Source organism: Trichechus manatus, unplaced genomic scaffold (genome assembly GCF_000243295.1).
Source record: "Trichechus manatus latirostris isolate Lorelei unplaced genomic scaffold, TriManLat1.0 scaffold00218, whole genome shotgun sequence".
In the NCBI taxonomy this organism is placed as follows: domain Eukaryota; kingdom Metazoa; phylum Chordata; class Mammalia; order Sirenia; family Trichechidae; genus Trichechus; species Trichechus manatus.
In genome coordinates this window covers 2370647-2391866 of record NW_004444154.1, presented here as the reverse complement: position 1 = coordinate 2391866, position 21220 = coordinate 2370647, and the positions used below count along the sequence as shown (strand labels likewise).

The 21220-nt window shown below is 37.4% G+C and overlaps 1 protein-coding gene across 2 annotated transcripts in view; it reads right to left on the bottom strand.

The window, feature by feature from the left end:
* The window catches only part of RAB28 (RAB28, member RAS oncogene family), a 132044-nt gene that overhangs the window by 68365 nt on the left and 42459 nt on the right, over positions 1-21220 (bottom strand). For both annotated transcript variants that reach the window (XM_004388846.1, XM_023742795.1), the window contains exon 4: positions 19518-19647. In XM_004388846.1, the coding sequence (XP_004388903.1) occupies positions 19518-19647 (130 nt within the window). The remainder of the gene's footprint in view (positions 1-19517; positions 19648-21220) is intronic.

The following is a 21220-nucleotide window of genomic DNA, read 5'->3' as shown; positions in this document are numbered from 1 at the left end:
AACTAGAAGAGACTCATATTTGTATCCATGCTAATGTCAGATGGATTTTTGTTGAAAGTACAGAATACCAGAAAGATGTTTACCTGTGTTTTATTGGCTGTGCAAAGGTATTTGACTGTGTGGATAATAACAAATTACGGGTAACACTGAGAAGAATGGGAATTCCAGAACACTTCATTGTGCTCATATGTAACTTGTACACAGACCAAGAGGAAGTTGTTTGGACAGAACAAGGGGGTACTGCATGGTTTAAAGTCAGGAAGGGTGTGTGTCAGGGTTGTATCCTTTCACCATACTTATTCAATCTGTAGGCTGAGCAAATAATCTGAGAAGCTAGACTATATGAAGAAGAATTCAGTATCAGGATTGGAGGAAGACTCATAAACAATCTGCAATGTGCGAATGACACCACCTTGCCTGCTGAAAGTGAAGAGGACTTAAAGCACTCACTTATGAAGATCAAAGACCACAGCCTTCAGTATGGATTACACCTCAACAAAAGAAAACAAAAATCCTGAAAACTGGGCCAATAAGCAACACCATGATAAATGGAGATAATACCAAAGTTGTCAAGGATTTCATTTTACTTGGATCCACAATCAATGCCCATGGAAGCAGCAGTCAATAAATCACAGTATATTGCACTTGACAAATCTGCTGCAAAAGACCTCGTTAGAGTGTAAAAGAAGCAAAGATGTCACTTAGAGCACGAAGGTGCCTGACCCTAGGCATGGTTTTTTCAATTGCCTCATGTGCATGCAAAAGCTGGACAATGAATAAGAAAGACCAAAGAAGAATCGATGCATCTGAATTATGGTGTTGGTGAAAAATATTGAATAAGCCATGGGCTGCAAGAATGAACAAATCTGTCTGGGAAGAAGTACAGTCAGAATTCTCCTTAAAAGGAAGGATAATGAAACTTCCTCTCAGGTACTTTGGACATGTTATCATGAGGGACCAGTCCCTGGAGAAGGACATCATGCTTGGTAAGGGAGGGGGTCAGAAAAAAAGAGGAAGACCCTCAAGGAGATGGACTGACACAGTGACTGCAACAACAGGCTCAAACACAGCTACAATTGTGAGGATGGCACAGGAACTGGCTGTTTTTCGTTCTGTTGTACATAGGGTCACTATGAGTCAGAACTGACTCAACGGCACCCAACAACAATAACAACACTGTAAAAACTAGACATTCATTTGACACTTTAGAAAACAATGACACAGAAAATGAAAAGTAATTAAATCCTAAATTCAAGAACCATTTTTTTTAATAAGTACAAAGAAACTGTGTCTTTAGATCCCCTCAAAAAACTCCAAAGATAGCCATATTTCTAGCACGTGTCTGGCAAAATAATATGAATTTAATAAATCTTATCTAGATTTATTATTATTATCAGGTATATGCATCTATCAATGTATATAGAAACTGGATTCTTAATATCCTAACAATTGAAAGAGAAAATAAGCCTTAAATAAGTCTCTGTGAAGATAAGAAGATAGGGTTTAAATAACACATGAAGTTAAAATTAAACTCTTTTAAATTATATGGTAATAAATATGTTCAATTAATCAACCTTATAGCTAAACATAGTTTGTGTCATCAAATTTTAGGAGCAGAAGGTGCTTAGCGATTACCTAGTACTATCCCTCATTTTATGAATGTGGATTACCTTAACAAGTTATGTGAATCGCCCAAGATCACAAATGACAGCACCAAGGAAAAAGTATAATTTTTTAATCCCTATTTTAGGGTTCCTTTAAACTATATTGTATTTGTTCCACTCACATTGCAAATATAAATTAAAATAATTTTATTAAACAGGCATAAATTGGGGCCCCGGTGGCGCAACAGTTAAGCATTTTGCTGCTAATCAAAAGGTCGGCAGTTCTAATCCACCAGCTGCTCCTTGGAAACCCTATGGGGCAGTTCTGCTCTGTCCTATAGGATCAGTATGAGTTGTAAATAACTCAATAGCAACAGGTACAGCATAAACTAATGAAAATTTCAAATTCCTTTTTCACAAAGAAATATGTTTTATTACTCTGTGTTCTTTTAATATTAATTTCATATTTAATAATTAATTTCTTCTAAAATTTAAACTCAGATTCATCATAAAAGGAACAAATACAAGGTGTATTATGCTTTCTTTAAGGAGCCCTTGTGGCACAACAGTTAAACACTGGACTGCTAACCGACAGTTCAGTGGTTCAAACCCACCAGCCACTCCACAGAAGAAAACATCTGGTGGTCTGCTCCCGTAAAGGTTACAGCCTAGGAAAACCTATGGGGCAGTTCTACTCTGTTCTACAGGATCACCATGAGTCAGAATCAACTAGCTGGCACACAACAACGTGCTTTCTGTAGCATTTAATAAACTTCTGTCAGAAAAGAAGATGGGTAGAAAGCATATAAACAGATTGCTATGATCAAAATCCTTATACAACTCCCCCAAAACAAACAAACCATAATACTTCTTGGGCTAAGTAAACCATAAACTATTTAAAATGGTCTGAGGTAGGCTATCTTAAAAAGTAAAAATGAAATAAAATAATTATCAGTGCAACAACTTCTAGGTGAAAAATGGTTTTTGATTAATATTATAAAGAGGCACTCATTTGACATTTCCTTCCCCAACAGTAATCAGTCACAATACCAATCTGAATGCAAACTTATGCATTTAACTTGAGGATGCTACCAAAAAACCAAACCTGTTGCCATCAAGTCGATTCCAACTCATAGTGACCCTATCGGACAGAGTAGAACTGCCCCATAGGATTTCCAAGGAGCTGCTGGTGGATTTGAACTGCCAACCTTTTTTTAGCAGTCAAGCTCTTTGCTACTGCGCCACCAAGACTCAGATAACCAATATACCACGGACTGCCAAAAGAATGAACAAATCAGTCTTAGAAGAAATACAACCAGAATGCTTCTTAGAAACCAGGATGGTGAGACTTTGGCTCGTTTATTTTGGACATGTCATCAGGAAAGTCCAATCACTAGAAAAGGACATTATGTTTGGTAAAGTAGAGGGTCAGCAAAAATGAGGGAAACCCTCGATGAGATGGACTGACACAACAGCCACAACAGTGGACTCAAAGATACCAATGATCATGAAGATGGCACAAGACTGAGCAGCATTTCATTCTATTATACACGGTGGTGCAATGGTTAAGCACTTGGCTGCTAACCCAAAGGTAGACAGTTTGAATCCACCAGCTGCTCTGGGAGAGAAAGTTGTGGTAGTATGCTTCCATAAAGATGTGCAGCCTTGGAAACCCTATGGGGCAGTTCTACTCTGTCCTATATGGTTGCTGTAAATTGGAATCTACTCCACAGCCGTGGGTTTGGTTTGGTTTTGGATACATAGGGTTGCCATGAGTCATAGCTGATCTGACGGCAATTAGCAACAGCAACCCAACCAATTAAATGTGAAATACCATCAACATATCCTGAAAGTACAGTAGGAATGTAAAGTATCACATAAGAGAACAGCTTTGAGTGCTGTAAAGTACACTCTGTCATGGACTGAGTTGTGTCTCCCAAAGATATCTGTCAACTTGGCTGGGCCATGACTCCCAGTATTGTGTGAATGTCTACCATTTTGTCATCTGATGTGATTTTCCTATGTGCTGTAAATCCTATCTCTATGATGTTGATGAGATGGGATTAGCAGCAGTTATGTTAATGAGGCAGGACTCAATCTGCAAGATTGGACTGTGTCTTGAGCCAATCTATTTGAGATATAAAAGAGAGAAGTGGACAGAGAGCCATGGGGACCTTGTACCACCAAGAAACAAGAGCCAGGAGACTAGTGCATCCTTTGGACCCGGGGTCCTTGTGCTGGGAAGCTCCTCGACCAGGTTTAGATTGATGAGAAGGACCTTTCTCCAGAGCCGACAGAGAGAGAAGGCCTTCCCTGGAGCTAACGCCCTGAATTTGGACTTGTAGCCTACTAGATTGTGAGAGAATAAATTTATCTTTGTTAAAGCCAGCACTAGTGATACTTCTGTTATAGCAGCACTAGATAACTAAGACATTCTCTTACTCAGATACACAGAAATATCATAAGCATCTTCCAGGAATAATCAGAACCCTATTTTAAAAACTATGTAGAGAGAGAGGAAAAAATAAGAAGCAATAGAAACAGAAATATTAGGTATGTCTGAAAAAGATGCTTGGATTGGATGCTTTGGGATTACTATATCTGGAACAAAAAAGAACCACAAGTATTAAAAAAAATGCTTTAGTTTAGAATGTATAAACACAATGAACTTTTCAAATCCTCAAAAGAGCTTTTGCTTATGCTTTATAAATTACAAGATCTTTTAAACAAATTGAGAGCAATGGTATAATATTGACTTTGGTATAATGTTATAGATGATGAATTTTATAGAAGCTGATAGAATCTTTCAGAATAAGAATCAAAATAAATATCGCCTACTTCATAGATTAACATTTCTACTTTCCAGTCAAAATAAGAATGTTTGAAGACTCAAAAGAGCCACAGTACAGACAAGTATGGTCATGTAAATTCTCATGAAGTTTTTCAAGCTGGACATACAACCACCTCTTACAGTCCTCTATTGCTAAGAATAAAGAAGTCTTTTAAAAGCCTTGTGATAATTTTATTGAAAGTATCAGGAAAATATTCAACTTGCAATTTACTTGTTTTACTAATACATTTCCACTGAGTTCAAGGAACACAACTTACAGGGTACATTAAAACGTAACCTTTAAACCTCCCAGTGTAAAACATCACTTCCTGGGCAGAGATAGTACTCCAAGAACTATCAATCACTGTTAAGAAGAATATACAGTCAACATGGTTAATTAGTGTTGATGCACTCTTCTCTATGCCCTCATCTGTCATGAAGATTGTTTAAAAGTCTGAGTTATTAGTCTTTATTTGGGAAAGGATCTGGTTAATATCTTTAAGAGTAGAAATCACTCATCCATCCACTCTATACTGGAGCGTGATAATTCCTATCCCCAATACAAGTTAGTGATAACCACCACCCCTCCACTAACTAAGAAGCTATAAATCAGGAAGAGGGCAGCTCCTATGCAACCCTGTTAATTTCTGTTTACATCTCTCCAACTGAGAATGTTGGCTAGTCAGGGGAGAAACTAGCTGATGGATCAGATAGTAGGAAAATATAAGATTAAAGATAGAAAATAATAAAATGACAAATTAAAATGCCATGTGGATATAAAACATGAATTGAATTTTAAATTAATCTTTAAAAAAACTTAATATTCCTGAATATCCATTTCATTTTAGCTTCAACCTTGCCTAAAACACTGAAAGAAAAAACTCTACTTCAGTGCAAATCTGTGATTTTTTAAATTAAACACAAAAATAAAAACTGTACATAAAAAGTCAAAAGTGTAGGTTTCTAACATTATGTAAAAGTAATAAGAAAACAGCAACAAACTTCCTAAATCTTTTATATTTAGTTAACCAAAAATCATGACATAAAATCTATGACATTTTATTACAAACATGATATAGCGTAATATAACTCTGATGTATTCCCTAAGAAACTCACTCTGACATTAATCACCAGGGTGGAATTCTCAAGGCCAGTTAGCCCTGAAGTCCATCTAATAGGATTCACTAAACATACATATGCATTGTTCCTCATTAAGAAAGCCGTTTTCCCTGAATAACACATTCCAGGCCATAAACACTTCTAATTTCAACAGAATCTTCATGAAAAGATTTTTATTCATTTATTCGGCATTTTCATTCATTCAGGCACTGTTCTAAGTGATGAGGTCCTTAGCTTTCATAGAGCTTAGATTTCCGTGGGGAAAGACAAGAAACAATATCAGATGGCAACAGCAGAAAACTGAAACAGAGTAACAGGACTGAAAGGGACTGGATGGCTAGCTTAGACTGAATGGTCAAGAAAGACAACCTGAGAAGATGACATTTAAGATGAGAACTGAATGACAAAATGGAGCTAGCCAAGCAAAGACCAGAGGGAAAAGCATTTCAAGCAGAGAAAACACAAAGGCAGAAATGAACCTGGAATGTTTCAGGAACAGAAAAAATGACAAATGTGCCTTACTTATAGTGGGCAAGAGGAAGTGTACTAGAAGATAAGGTCTTCGAGGTAGATAAAAGCCATATCATACTGAGCTTGGTAAATTTGCATAAGGAGTTTTGATTTCATTCTACATGTGAAGAGAAGTACTAGAGGGTTTTAAGTCAAAGAGCCATATAATAAGATTTGCTATTTGGGGACTGGATTGTATGGGAGCAAAGCCAGGAACAGGAAGACCAGTTAGGCAACAATAGTTCATGTGTTAGGCAATGACCAGATCTATCCATACTAAGCCCTTAAATAGACATAAATTGAAAACCTTGAGGCTCTGCAGTGCAGGCTCTGATACGTGAGAACGCCCCAATGCTGGAAGAGCAAGATTTTCAAGGCCAAGAAACCACATACAGTAAAACCTGTGAAAGCTGGAAACTGCCTAAGACAGAAACCTCTCAGAGAAGAAAAATTCAAATATATTCCACTAAAACAAGCAACAAAAAAGTAGTACAACTGCATGCTGCCAAAGATGGAAAACTTGGGAGGCCTGGAAAAACAAGGCAGTCCCATCGAGTTCCGGCTCTCACAGGTTTCACTGTTTTAGGCCTGGTGGATTTGACTCCCTTACTTGCAGAATATGCCTTATATGGTAACATAATTGTTTCCAGGTGCTTATGTGGCTGGCTCTGTAGCCTGTCAGACATCTCACTCCACGTGGGGCTGTAGAGATCATCAAACTTCGGTTGAACTTCTGTGATGTACAGGGAATAAGTAAATAACTTCCTCTTCTACCCTACTTTGAAAGTTACCTACCAGGAATTTATTTTTAGCTTACTAGGTAAGGCTTTCCATGAAGATTTGAACGTAATTTTATTTATTAATTTCAACAACCAAGCAGAGCAAAAGAAAGGCTGTCAAATTTTTAGAAAATTGAAGTTTACACAGAAAAAATAAAATTAAGCCACAGGTTGACAGGTCCCAATCCCTACTTACGCATCCCTTTGGGTCAAACTTCGAGCAAGTTAAATCAACTCAACAGCAATGAGAGCTGAATACACATAGATGGCACTGAAAACATATTTGTTGAATGAATAGAACTGCCCAACACATAGTATGAAAACTATCAATCTAGAAGAAAACAAGGAATAAGATGGTGAGAGAGAATTCTCCAAGAACGATTTCCTCCAGGCCATTTCATAAGAAATCTATTTCAGTCCTACCAATTGGTGATTTTCCACCCCTCTTCTATCACTTTCTCGTACTGCGGTGGCCTATGTGTTGCTGTGACGCTGGAAGCTATGCCACAGTACTTCAAATACCAGCAGGGTCATGCACGGTGGACAGGTTTCAGTGGAGATCCAGACTAAGACATATTAGGAAGAAGGACTTGGAGAGCTACTTCTTTAAAAATTGGCTGATGAAAACCTTACGAATAACAGTGGAACTCTATCTGATACAATGCCGAAAGATAAGTCTATCAGGTTCGAAGGCACTAAAAATACAACTGGGGAGGAGCTGCCTCCTCAAAATAAAGGGTACTTAATGACATGGATGAAATAAAGCTTTTGGGGCCTTCATTTGCTGAAGTAGCATGACTCAAAATGAGAAGAAATAGCTGCAAACATCTATTAATAACCAGAATGTGGAATGTATGAAGTATGAATTTAGGAAAACTGAAAGTCATCAAAAATGAAATGTAATGCATAAAGTTTGATATCCTAGGCCATTAGTGAGCTGAAATGGACTGGTATTGGCCATTCTGAATCAGACAATCATATGGTCTACTATGCCAGGAAGGACAAATTGAAGAGGAATGGCGTCACATTCATCCTTGAAAAGAACATTTCAAGATCTATCCTGAAGTACAACACTGTCAGTGATAGGATAATATACATACGCCTACAAGGAAGACAGTTAATACAACTCTTATTCAAATTTACGCACAAACCACTAATGCCAAAGATGAAGAAACTGAAGATTTTTACCAACTTCTGCAGTCTGAAATTGATCAAACACGCAGTCAAGACACATTGATAATTACTGGTGACTGGAATGTGAAAGCTGGAAACACAGAAGAAGGATCAGTAGTTGGAAAATACGGTCTTGATGACTGAAATGATGTCAGAGATTGCATGACAGAATTTTGCAAGACCAATGACTTATTCATTGCAAATACCTTTTTGCAACAACATAAACAGCAGCTACACACATGGACCTCTCTAGATGGAATACACAGGAATCAAATCAACTACATCTGTGGAAAGAGATGATGGAGAAGCTCAGTGTCATCAGTAAGAACATGGCCAGGAGCCAACTGTGGAAAAGACCATCAGTTGCTCATAAGCATCAACTGTGGAACAGACCATCAACTGCTCATAAGCAAGTACAAGTTGAAGCTAAAGAAAATTAAAACAAGTTCACGAGAGTCACAACACGAGCTTGAGTATATCCGACCTGAATTTAGAGAGCATCTCAAGAATAGATTTGATGCATTGAACACTAATGACAGAAGGTGAGAGGAGTTGTGGGATGACATCAAGGACATCATACATGAAGAAAGCAAAAAGTCATTAAAAAGACAGGAAAGAAAGAGAAGACCAAAATGGATGTCAGAAGAGACTGAGAAACTTACTCTTGAATGTAAAGTGGCTAAAGCAAATGGAAGAAATGATGAAGTAAAAGAGCTGAACAGAAAATTTCAAAGGGCAGCTCTGGAAGACGAAGTATTATAATGAAATATGCAAAGGTCTGGAGTTAGAAAACCAAAAGGGAAGTACATACTCGGCATTTCTCAAGCTGAAAGAACTAAAGAAAAACTGCAAGTCATAAGTGGCAATAGTGAAGGATTTTATGGGCAAGATATTGCACAATGCAGAAAGCATCAAGGGAAGGCAGAAGGAATACACAGAGTCACTGTACCAAAAAGAATTGGTCAATGTTCAACTACTTCAGGATGTAGTATATGATCAGGAAACAATGATACTGAAGGAAGAAGTCCAAGTTGCATTGAAGTCATTGGTGAAAAACAAGGCTCCAGGAATTGATGGACTACCAATTGAGATGTTTCAACAAATGGATGCAATGCTGTAAGCGCTCACTCGTCTATGCCAAGAAATTTGGAAGACGGCTAACTGGCCAATCGACTAGCAAAGATCCATATTTATGCCCACTGCAAAGAAAGGTGATCCAAAAGAATACGGAAATTACCGAACAATATCATTAATATTACAGGCAAGTAAAATTTTGCTGAAGAACATTCAAAAGCAGCTACAGCAGTACATTGACAGGAAACTGCCAGAAATTCAAGGCAGAATCAGAAGAGGACATGGAACAAGAGAAATCACAGGTGATGTCAGAAAGATCTTGCCTGAAAGCAGAGAAGACCAAAAAGATGTTCACCTGTGTTTTACTGACTATGCAGAAGTACTCGACTACGTGGATCATAACAAATTATGGATAATAGTGCGAAGAATGGGAATTCCAGAACACTTAATTGTGCTCATGTGGAACTTGTACATAGAACGAGAGGAGTTGTTCCAACAGTACAAGGCGTTACTGCGTGGTTTAAAATCAGGAAAGTTGTGTCTCAGGGTTGTAGCCTTTCACCATTCTTATTCAATCTGTATGCTGACCAAATAATCTGAGAAGCTGGACTATATGAAGAAGAATGGGACATCAGGATTGGAGGAAGACTCATTAACAACCTGCGTTATGCAGGTGACACAACCTTGCTTACTGAAAGTGAAGAGGACTTGAAGTACTTACTGAGGAAGATCAAAGATTACAGCCTTTGGTATGGATTACACCTCAACATAAAAACAAACAAACAAACAGAAATCCTCACAACTGGACCAATAAGCAACATCATGATAAATGGAGAAAAGATTGAAGTTGTCAAGAATTTCGTTTTACTTGGATCCTCAATCAACACCCATGCAAACAGCAGTCAAGAAATCAAATGACGTATTACACTGGGCAAATCTGCTGCAAAGACCTCTTTAAAGTGTTAAAAAACAAAGATGTCACCTTGAGGAATAATGTGAATAGCCTCATACGCATGTGAAAGCTGGACAATGAATACAATGAATAAGGCAGACAGAGTAAAAACTAATGCATTTAAATTACGGTGTTGGCAAAGAATACTGAATATACCAGGGACTGCTGGAAGAGCAAACAAATCTGTCTTGGAAGAAGCACAGCAAGAATGCTTCTTAGAAGCAACGACGACTAGACTTCAGCTTAGGTACTTCAGGCATGTCGTCAGGAGGGACCAGTCCCTGGAGAAGGACATCGTGCTTGGTAAGGGAGATGGTCAGAAAAAAAGAGGAAGACCCTCAATGAGATGGACTGACACAGTGGCTGCAGCAACGGGCTCAAACATAGCAACGATTGTCAGTATGGCTCAGGACCAGGCAGTGTTTCGTTCTGTTGTACATAGGGTAGCTATGAGCTGGAACTGACTCAACAGCACCTAACAACAACAAGAAAAAATTTGTACTTTGGAGTCCCTTCGTGGTACAAACCATTAACGCTCTTGGCTGCTAACAGAAAGGTTGGAGGTTTGAGTTCATCTAGAGACACCTCAGAAGAAAGGTTTGGTGATTGACAGAAAAAATCAGCCATTGAAAACCTTATGCGTCTAAGAAGCTCTATAAAGACATGGAAAATCTAAGTGCTACAATCAACCAACTTTATCTCATGGAAATATACCGAACACTCCACCCAACAGCAGCCAAGTATGCTTTCTTTTCCAACACACATGGAACAGTCTCCAGAATAGACCACATATTAGGCCATAAGGCAAGCCTTAGCAGAATCCAAAGCACCGAAATATTACAAAGCATCTTTTCTAACCATAAAGCCATAAAAGTAGAAATCAATAACAGAAAAAGCAAGGAAAAAAAAATCAAACACATGGAAACTAAATAACACCTTGCTCAAAAACTACTGGGTTACAGAACAAATTAAGGATGGAATAAAGAAATTCATAGAATCAAACGAGAATGAAAACATCCTACTAGAACCTCTGGGACACAACCAAAGCAATGCTCAGAGGTCAGTTTATAGCAATAAATGCACATATCAAAAAGAAGAAAGGGCCAAAATCAAAACATTAACCCACAATTAGAACAATTAGAAATAGAGCAGCAAAAGAAGCCCTCGGGTGCCAGAAGAAAGGAAATAATAAGAATTAGAGCAGAATTAAATGAAATAGAGAATAGATAAACAATTGAAAGAGTTAAGAAGACCAAACGCTGGTTTATATGAAAAGATCAACAAAATTGAAAAATCAGTGGCCAAACTGACAAAAGAAAAACAGGAGAGAAAGCAAATAACCCATAAAACAAATGAGATGCGTGATATCACAACAGACCCAACTGAAATTAAAAGAATCATAACATAATACTATGAGAAATTGTACTCCAACAAATTTGAAAACCTAGAGGAAATGGACAAATTTCTAGAAACTCACTACTTACCTAAACTAACACAAATAGAGGTAGAACAACTAAATAAACCCATAACAAAAGAAGAGATTGAAAAGGTAATTTAAAAACTCCCAACAAAAAAAAGCCCTGACCCAGACAGTTTCACTGAGAATTCTACCAAACTTTCAGAGAAGACTTAACACCACCACGACTAAAGGTATTTCAGAGCACAGAAAAGGATAGAATACTCCCAAACTCATTCTATGAAAGCTAGCATAACCCTGATACCAAAACCAGGTAAAGACACAAGAAAAGAAAATTACAGACCAATATCCCTCACGAACATTGATGCAAAAATCCTCAACAAAATACTAGCCAATAGAATTCAAAAACTTATCAAAAAAATACTTCACCATGATCAAGTGGGATTTATACTAGGTATACAGGGTTGGTTCAACCTTAAAAAAAACAATCAATGTAATCTATCACATTAATAAAACAAAAGACAAGAACTACATGATCTTATCAATTGATGCAGAAAAGGCATTTGACAAAGTCCAACACCCATTCATGATAAAAACTCTCAACAAAATGGGAATAGAAGGGAAATTCCTCAACATAATTAAGGGCATTTATACAAAGCCAACAGCCAACATCATCCTAAATGGAGAGAGTCTGAAAGCATTCCACTTGAGAATGGGAACCAGACAAGGATGCCCTTTATCACCACTCTTATTCAACAATGTGCTGGAGGTCCTAGCCAGAGCAATTAGGCTAGAAAAATAAATAAAGGGCATCCAAACGGGTAAGGAAGAAATAAAAGTATCTCTATTTGCAGATGATAGGATCATATACACAGAAAACCCCCAAAGAATCCACGAGAAAACTACTGGAACTAATAGAAGATTTCAGCAAAGTTTATCAGGATACAGGATAAGCATACAAAAATCAGTTGGATACCTCTACACCAACAAGAGAACTTCGAAGAGGAAATCACCAAATCAATATCATTTACGAACAGTCCCCAAGAAGAGAAAATACTCAGTAATAAATCTAACCAGCGAAGTAAAAAACCTATACAATGAAAACTACAAGACACTACTACAAGAAACCAAAAGAGACCTGCATAAGTGCAAAAACATACCTTGCTCATGGATAGGAAGACTCAACATTATGAAAATATCATTTCTACCCAAAGCAATCTATAGATACATTGCAATCCCAATCCAAATTCCACTGGCATTTTTTAATGAGATGGAGAAACAAATTACCAACTTCATACGGAAAGGGAAGAAGCCCCAAATAAGTAAAGCATTACTCAAGAAGAACAACAAAGTGGGAGGCCTCACACTACCTGATTTTAGAACCAATTATACCGCCACAGTACTCAAAACAGCGTAGTACTGGTACAACAACAGATACATAGACCAATGGAACAGAATTCAGAATCCAGACATAAATTCACCCACCTATGAGCAGCTGATACTTGACAAAGTCCCAAAGTTCATTAATTGGGGAAAAGACAGTCTCTTTAACAAATGGGGCTGGCATAACTGGATATCCATCTGCAAAAAAATGAAACAAGACCCATACTTCAAACTATCAACAAAAACTAACTCAAAATCAATCAAAGACCTAAATATTAAAATGATAAAGATCATGGAAGAAAAAATAGGGACAACACTAGGAGACCTAATACATGGCATAAACCGAATACGAACCATAAGTAACAATGCGCAAACACCAGAAGAGAAACTAGATAACTAGGAGCTCCTAAAAATCAAAACACTTGGCTCATCAAAAGACTTCACCAAAAGAGTAAAAAGACAAACTACAGACTGGGAAAAAATTTTTGGCTACAACAAATACAATCAACATCTAATCTCTAAAATCTACAAGATACTGCAAGACCTCTACAACAAAAAGACAACCCAATTAAAAAATGGGCAAAGGATATGAACAGGCACTTCAGCAAAAGAAGACATTCAGGTGGTTAACAGACACATGAAGAAATGTTCACAATCATTAGCCATTAGAGAAATGCAAATCAAAACTACAATGAGATTACATCTCACCCTAACAAGGCCAGCATTAATTCAAAAAACACAAAATAATAAATATTGGCGAGGTTGTGGAGAAACTGGAACACTTATACACTGTTGGTGGGAATGTAAAATGGTACAACCACTTTGGAAATCAATTTGGCGCTTCCTTAAAAAGCTAGAAATAGAAGTACCATACAATCTAGCTAACCCGCTCCTTGGAATATATCCTAGAGAAACAAGAGCCATCACACGAATAGATATATGCACACCCATGTTCATTGCAGCACTGTTCACAATACCAAAAAGATGGAAGCAACCTAGGTGCCCATCAACAGATGAATGGATAAACAAATTATGATTTATCCACTCAAGGGAATAGTACACAACTACAAAGAACAACGATGAAGCTGTGAAACATCGTATAACATGGTGGAAGCTGGAACTTATTATGCTGAGTGAATCTAGTCAGTCACAGAAGGACAGATACTGTATAAGACCACTATTATAAGAACTCAAGAAAAAGTTTAAACACAGAAGAAAACATTCTTTGATAGTTACGCGGGTGGGGAGGGAGGGTGAGGGTTATTCACTAACTAGATAGTAGATAAGAATCATCTTAGGCAAAGGGAAGGACAGCACACACTACAGGGGAAGTCAGCACAACTTGACTAAATCAAAGCTAAGAGGTTTCCTGAATACAACCAAATACTTTGAGAGACAGAGTAGCAGGGGTAGGGGGTCTGGGGACCATGCTTTCGGGGGACATCTAGGTCAACAGGCATAACAAAGCTTATTAAGAAAATGTTCTGCATCCTACTTTGGTGAGTGGTGTCTGGGGTCTTAAAAGCTTGCAAGCAGCCAACTAAGATGCATCAATTGGTCCCAACCACTTGGAGTAAAGGAGAATGAAGAACACCAAAGACACAAGGAAAGTATTAGCCCAAGAGACAGAATGGGCCACATAAACCAGAGACTTCATCAGTCTGAGACCAGAAGAACTAGATGGTGCCCGGCTACCACCAAGGAACGTCCTGACAGGGAACACAACAGAGGGTCTCTGATGGAGCAGTAAAAGGATGGGGTGCAGAACTCAAATTCTAGTAAGAATACCAGACTTAATGGTCTGACTGAGACTGGAGGAGCCCCAGAAAGCATGGCCCCTGGACTCTATCAGCCCAGAACAAAAACAATTCCCAAGGCCAACTCTTCAGACAGGGATAGGACTGGACTGTGGGACATAAAGTGATACTCGTGAAGAGTGTGCCTCTTAGTCAAGTAGATACAAGAGACCAAAGGGGCAGTTTCTGTCCAGAGGTGAGATGGGAAGGCAGAGAGAGTTAGGAGCTGGTTGAATATCATGGGGATTCAGGGGCGGAAAGGAGGAGTGTGCTGTCACAGAATGGGGTGAGCAATTAGGGTCTCATAACAAGGTATGCATAAAAATTTTGTATGGGAGACTAACTTGAAAGGTAAACTTCATTTAATTACAACAATAATTTTTTTAAAAAAAGCTAGAAAATAGAAGCACCATACGATCCAGCAATCCCACCCCTTGGAATATATCCTAGAGAAATAAGAGCCATCACACGAATAGATATGTGCACACCCATGTTCACTGCAGCACTGTCACGATAGCAAAAAGATGGAAACAACCTAGGTGCCCATCAATGGACGAATAGATAAATTATGGTATGTTCACACAATGGAATACTATACAACGATAAAGAACAACAATGAATCCGTGAAACATCTTATAACATGGAGGAATCTGGAAGGCATTATGCTGAGTGAATTTAGTGGGTCACAAAAGGACAAATATTATATAAGACCACTATTATAAGAACTCAAGAAAAGGTTTAACCACAGAAGAAAACATTATTTGATGGTTACGAGGGTGGGGATGGAGGGTGAGGATTACTCACTGACTAAATAGTAGACAAGAATTATCTGAGATGTAGGGAAGGACAGCACACACTACAGGGGAAGTCAGCACAACTGGACGAAACCAAAGCTAAGAAGTTTCCTGAATACAACCAAACACTTCAAGGGACAGAGTAGCAGGGGTGTGGGTCTGGGGACCATGGTTTTCAGGGGGCATTTAGGTCAACTGGCATAACAAAGTTTATTAAGAAAATGTTCTACATCCTACTTTGGTGAGTGGCATCTGGGGTCTTAAAAGCTAGTGAACGGCCATCTAAGATGCATCAGTTGGTCCCACCCCACCTGGAGTAAAGGACAATGAAGAACACCAAAGTCACAGGGTATTAGCCCAAGAGACAGAAAAGCTACGAAAACCAGAGACTGCATCAGCCTCAGACCAGAAGAACTAGATGGTGCTGGGTACCACCAATGACCACCCTGACAGGGAACAGAATAGAGAGTCCCTGATGGAGTAGGAGAAAAGTGGGGTGCAGAACTCAAATTCTAGTAAAAAGACTAGACTTAATTATCTGACTGAGACTGGAGGAACCCCAGAAAGCATGGCCTCTGGACTGTCTGTCAACCCAGCACTAAAACCATTCCCGAGGCCAACTCTTCAGACAAAGATTGGACCGGGCTATGGGAGAGAAAATGATACTCGTGAAGAGTGTGCTTCTTAGCGCAAGTAGATATATGAAACTAAATGGGCAGCTCCTGTCCAGAGGTGAGATGAGAAGGCAGAGAAAGTCAGGAGCTGGTTGAATGGACACGGGAAATCAGCAGTAGAAAGGAGAAGTGTGCTGTCACAGTACAGGGAGAGCAATTAGGGTCACATAACAATGTACACACAAATTTTTGTATGAGAGACTAACTTGAATTGTAAACTTTCACTAAAGTCCAAGAAAAAAAAAAAAAAGAAAAAGAAAGCCTTATGGGTCACCACTAGTTGGAATGACTTAACAACAACTGGTTTTCTTGTTTTTGGTAATTTGTAATGTATGATAATTCAAGCTGAATCTAATCTATACTTCATACTTTGAAAAGGCTATGATGAATAATAATAATAGCTAATAGTTATTGAACACTTCCTCTGACCACATGCTAAGTGTTTTTCATGCGAAGTTACTGACCACATGCTAAGTGCTTTTAATGCAATAGCTCATTTAATCTTTAAACCAACATTATCAGACAGAAATTATTGTTCTCATTTCCACATGAGGAAATTGAGGCTTAAAGATGTGATGTCATTTGCCTGAGGTCATGCTGTGGTTAAGTGAAGAAACTGGGCTTTTAAAGCAAAGTGTGTCTAAATCCAAAGTCCCAGGACCTTAAGTACTATCCAATACTTCATTTACAATCCTAAATAGTACAAAGAAAGAACACTAACTAGTCTCTTATAGTCTTTCAAAATAGAAACACAGAATAAAATAATTTGTTTTAAGTACTATATATGTTTTAGTATTAAATACTGAAATAATTTACTATTACCAACCATTCTTTTTCATTAAAGCAAGTCCCTTCCTCTGCTGGCCACTTCATTAACCTAATCTACTTACTATTTATATTGAAATATAATAAAACTCTATTTTTTACAAATATAAACCCCTAATTCTTCATTACATGAGACTAGTCCCTATCATTAGCCCAAATTTGTGAGAATTTAGTATATTTTATTAAAAAACTAATAATCCTGTAAGTTACTGATTACAAGCTCTGAGTATAGAACAAATTCACATATGCACACACATAACTGTACGGAAATTTGTATTCTCTTTCTTCACCTTCAGCTAAGCTTTGGCTAAAAGTTGAGTAGGGCTACCAATATTTTCACAGCCAATGCCTATTTCTTTTCAACATATGCTTTCTATTCAAGCTGCCAAAAACAGAACTCAATGATGACAAAAAGCACACTTGGGCAGAATATGACTATGTTTAGACAAAATAATCCAGCTTCAGATGTTTTTCCATCATGGTTCTCCTGCTTTGCCTTTAATAAATGTGTAAAGTCTTTGTTAATTCTATTGCTTTTTAATATGATTATATCCTTAAAACAGAAAATGAGTACATAACTACTATACTACACTAACGTAACATCAGTTTGGAAATACAAATCGTAAAATATTCAGGAGACTCAGAGGTAAAGCCTTAATAGCCTTAACTGCGGAAGGATCTTTCATTACATGATCATGTGAAATTGGGCCAGGGACAGATTATGCAGTAAATAATATCCAGGGAAATGTTCGTCTATAATCTCTTCATTTGACATATATAACATTCTGTGTGACTGCATACTCTGTTATACGATCCTGTTCTGAAAGAGAGTATTATAAATACATACAAGAAAGGGGTTACAGCTAAGCCCAAAGTGAAAAAACTCTCAATTTTTTTATGCTATTAAATTCTCAAACATAACACTGCATTAATTTTTTGCATAAATTCATATAACTTATATAAATATTTGCTTTTAAAACTTGGGAATGGCACCACCAGGGCAGTCCAATAGCCCATCTAGTCTGATATCCTGTCTTTGACAGTGACCAATGTTGGATGTCTCACAGGATAGCATAAACACATAACATAATGTATATAATTATGTGCCACTACACCATTACCACAGATGGTGGTTAGATTAGATTCTGAAAGAAATGAAAACAAATCCCAACCCCCATCCCTCCCCTACTCTATAATTTCCCAAAAGGTGATGGAAAAGCCTCCAATGAAACACAAATTTAACCATAATATAAGCCAATGCTGTATTATGTAACACAGAACTTACTAAGAGATGATCTCCTAAAATGAAAAGCTACACTGAGAAATAGAGCCTAAGCTCATCAAAAGTTATGATTTGAATAGGGGAATCCTAATAAACTGAAAAGCATCACATTCACTCAGTTAAAAAGAGTTTTCAAAACAGATGAAAAAAATTAAAGCTTAAAAAAAAACTATGCCTTTTACTCAAGTTTTACCATTTTGTTATATGTAATTCTGTTTTCTAGAAAATATGATAATATTTGTATTTTCAGCTCTTCTAGGAAACAGCATTCACACCTGTTTTGTAATGATTTTAAAGTAACGCATGGATTTAATAAATGTTCGTCTAAGTGTACAAAATCACATAATGCAGAAATTTTGGTTTGGTCCTTCAGGAAGGACTGTTTCCTAAACAATTACAGAGGGAAAAAAAAAAGAGTATCATACTTTTAAAGACCTTCGTGGTGAAGATAATTCTCTAGATAGTATGCTTGGGTATTGATTTTAACAACCCTTGTCGTCAGGAAACACTTCCTGATCTAAATCCTCTATGGCACAATTTGAATTCATTTTCCCTTTTCCTGACCTCAAACAAGTTGGATAAAACCAGGTTATATCATAACATTTCATATGTTTGAAAGCCCTTATTAAGGTCTTCTTTTCCAGGACCAAATAATAGTGCTATACTGAATTTAGTCTTATGATTTTTATATGCTATGTATCATAGAACGAGACAGATCTCAAAAATTGTTCATCCATATTTTTAGCAAGAACTGTTCCACCTCCTAATACATTTTTCTCAAAAAAAAAAATCTATATTTCAGAACAAACCCCAAAAATTCAGAAAAAATGTTTATGAGAGATGGGAGCAAGGAACAATGCATATAAAATTCCATGCTGAAACTGCTTCCTTCCCTAGAATAGGGGATCATTTAATAAAATGTATCTCTCAAAACCTCTGGGGCAGAGCTGAAGCTGCAGCGCAGTATCATAAAATCTGCAGCTGTGTTGCTGTTCTTAATAGTCCACACTGCTTCCTGAGACTGCACAGGAAGCCAAAACATACAAGGTCAGAACTGAACTTACCTTAACAGGAACTGGCCAAAGCAGCAGAGCAGTTATGAGAGACCACGCATCAAAATAGTTACTGAAAAGATTGTACACACCCCTAGGAATCTTCTATTCAAGCAATTTGCTCAAGGAATTTTTTACTCAAGGAAAGCTGTATCTATTTATGCTTCCAAACATCAAATCTTTTTTTCAGGAATAAAAACTACAGGCTAGGCAAATAAACTTTACTATACATAAGTAAGCACTAATAACTTACTTTTATTGCCCACCAAGGCAACCAGTGGCTGAGTTTCTGACTCCTCGCTCACTTTCTTCACCACAGAATACCAATCTTCTAAATTCTCAAAGCTTTGGTAATTTGTAACATCATATACCAAGAGGATTCCCTGTCACAAAAGAGTTACACAATATTTGTAATGCACTACTTGAAAAAAATATATTAATACTGATTAGGTTTGAATAATGCTTCAGCTATGTCAGGCAGAGTGTAAAAATACAAATGTGGACTGTTTTATACCCAAACTGACTTCAATTTAATTACCAGCAGAGAGATAACAGTGAATTATTTCATTCAAGATAAATCCAACAATTAAGATGCAATGCAAGCTAAAGGATAATTTCATCAAAATTGTGAGTTGTTTCCCAACTTAATTAAATATCTGGGATATGCTTAATAAACAACAATAAATATAAGAGTATCATATCCCAGAAGAGGAAAAGACTGTAAGGTCTATCTTTATTCCTGCCTCTTGCCTTCATAAAGTCAAACATTTACACTTTTCAATAAATAACCATCTGCTGCTGCTGTTTTTAAATATTTTCAAAAATGAAGATTTCATGACATCCCTTGATAGCCAATTTCAGTGTTTAGCACAATTTTCCTTAAATGATATAAGTCAATTTCCTCTTTTGGTCCTCTGTGCATTTGAAGTACAACTTGAGAGTATCCTCCTTATAATAACCCTTCATATACTCGAAGATAGTTAAGCAACTCCTTTACAGTCTCCTTTCCAGAGTAAACAAACTCAATTCCTTAAGCTTCCCTCAAAGGACCTATTTTCTACCCCTTTAATCACAGTTGTTGCTTCTTCCCAGGACACACTACATACAGTTTTTTCACATCCTCTTTAAAACAAGTAATGTAAAACTGGACATGATACTGTAATAAGAGTCTGAGCAAAGCCAAATACAACAGAGGTGATTGCTTCTTGCCTCTTATATACTGTATTCCTTTTAATAGATCCCATTATTTTATGTGGGAAGGAGGAGAAGTATATATACACACAAAAATAACAGCACCACATTCTTGATTCTCATCCAGTTTGTAGTCAAACACTTAATACAAAACTCCACATACAAGTCTAAATAAGTTAAAAGTCATTGGCCCCTAATGACATTTATGTTTATTTCTTAGGTAATAATGATAAATGTCAACTACATTTTTTCGCACCTACTATGTATCAGACGGAGCCCTGGTGGCACAGTGGTTAAGAGCTCGGCTGCTAACCAAAAGGTCAGCAGCTCGAATTCACCAGTTGCTCCTTGGAAATCCTACCGGACAGTTCTACTCTGTCCTATAGCTCGCTATGAGTCGGAATTAACTCAACTGCAACAGGTTTTTCTTCTTCTTCTTCTTTTTCTTCTTCTTATGTACCAGACACATATCTAGGTCTTTTCACTAATCCTCACAGTGATCATGCAAGGCTGGTATTATCCCCATTTTACTAATAGACAGAGGTTAAAATAACCAAAGTCACACAGCTAGGTAAGTGATGGAGCCAGAATTTGAATCAAGGACTAAGGGATTATAAGGTCTATTCATTCATTCTACAAATATTTATCTGCCAACTATGTGCCAAGCATTGTGCTAGGTGCTAGGGATACAAGCTCTGGCCCTTAAGGAACTCACAGTCTTGCAGCAAAGCCCTCACATAAACAATTAAACAAAATAGCAGTCAT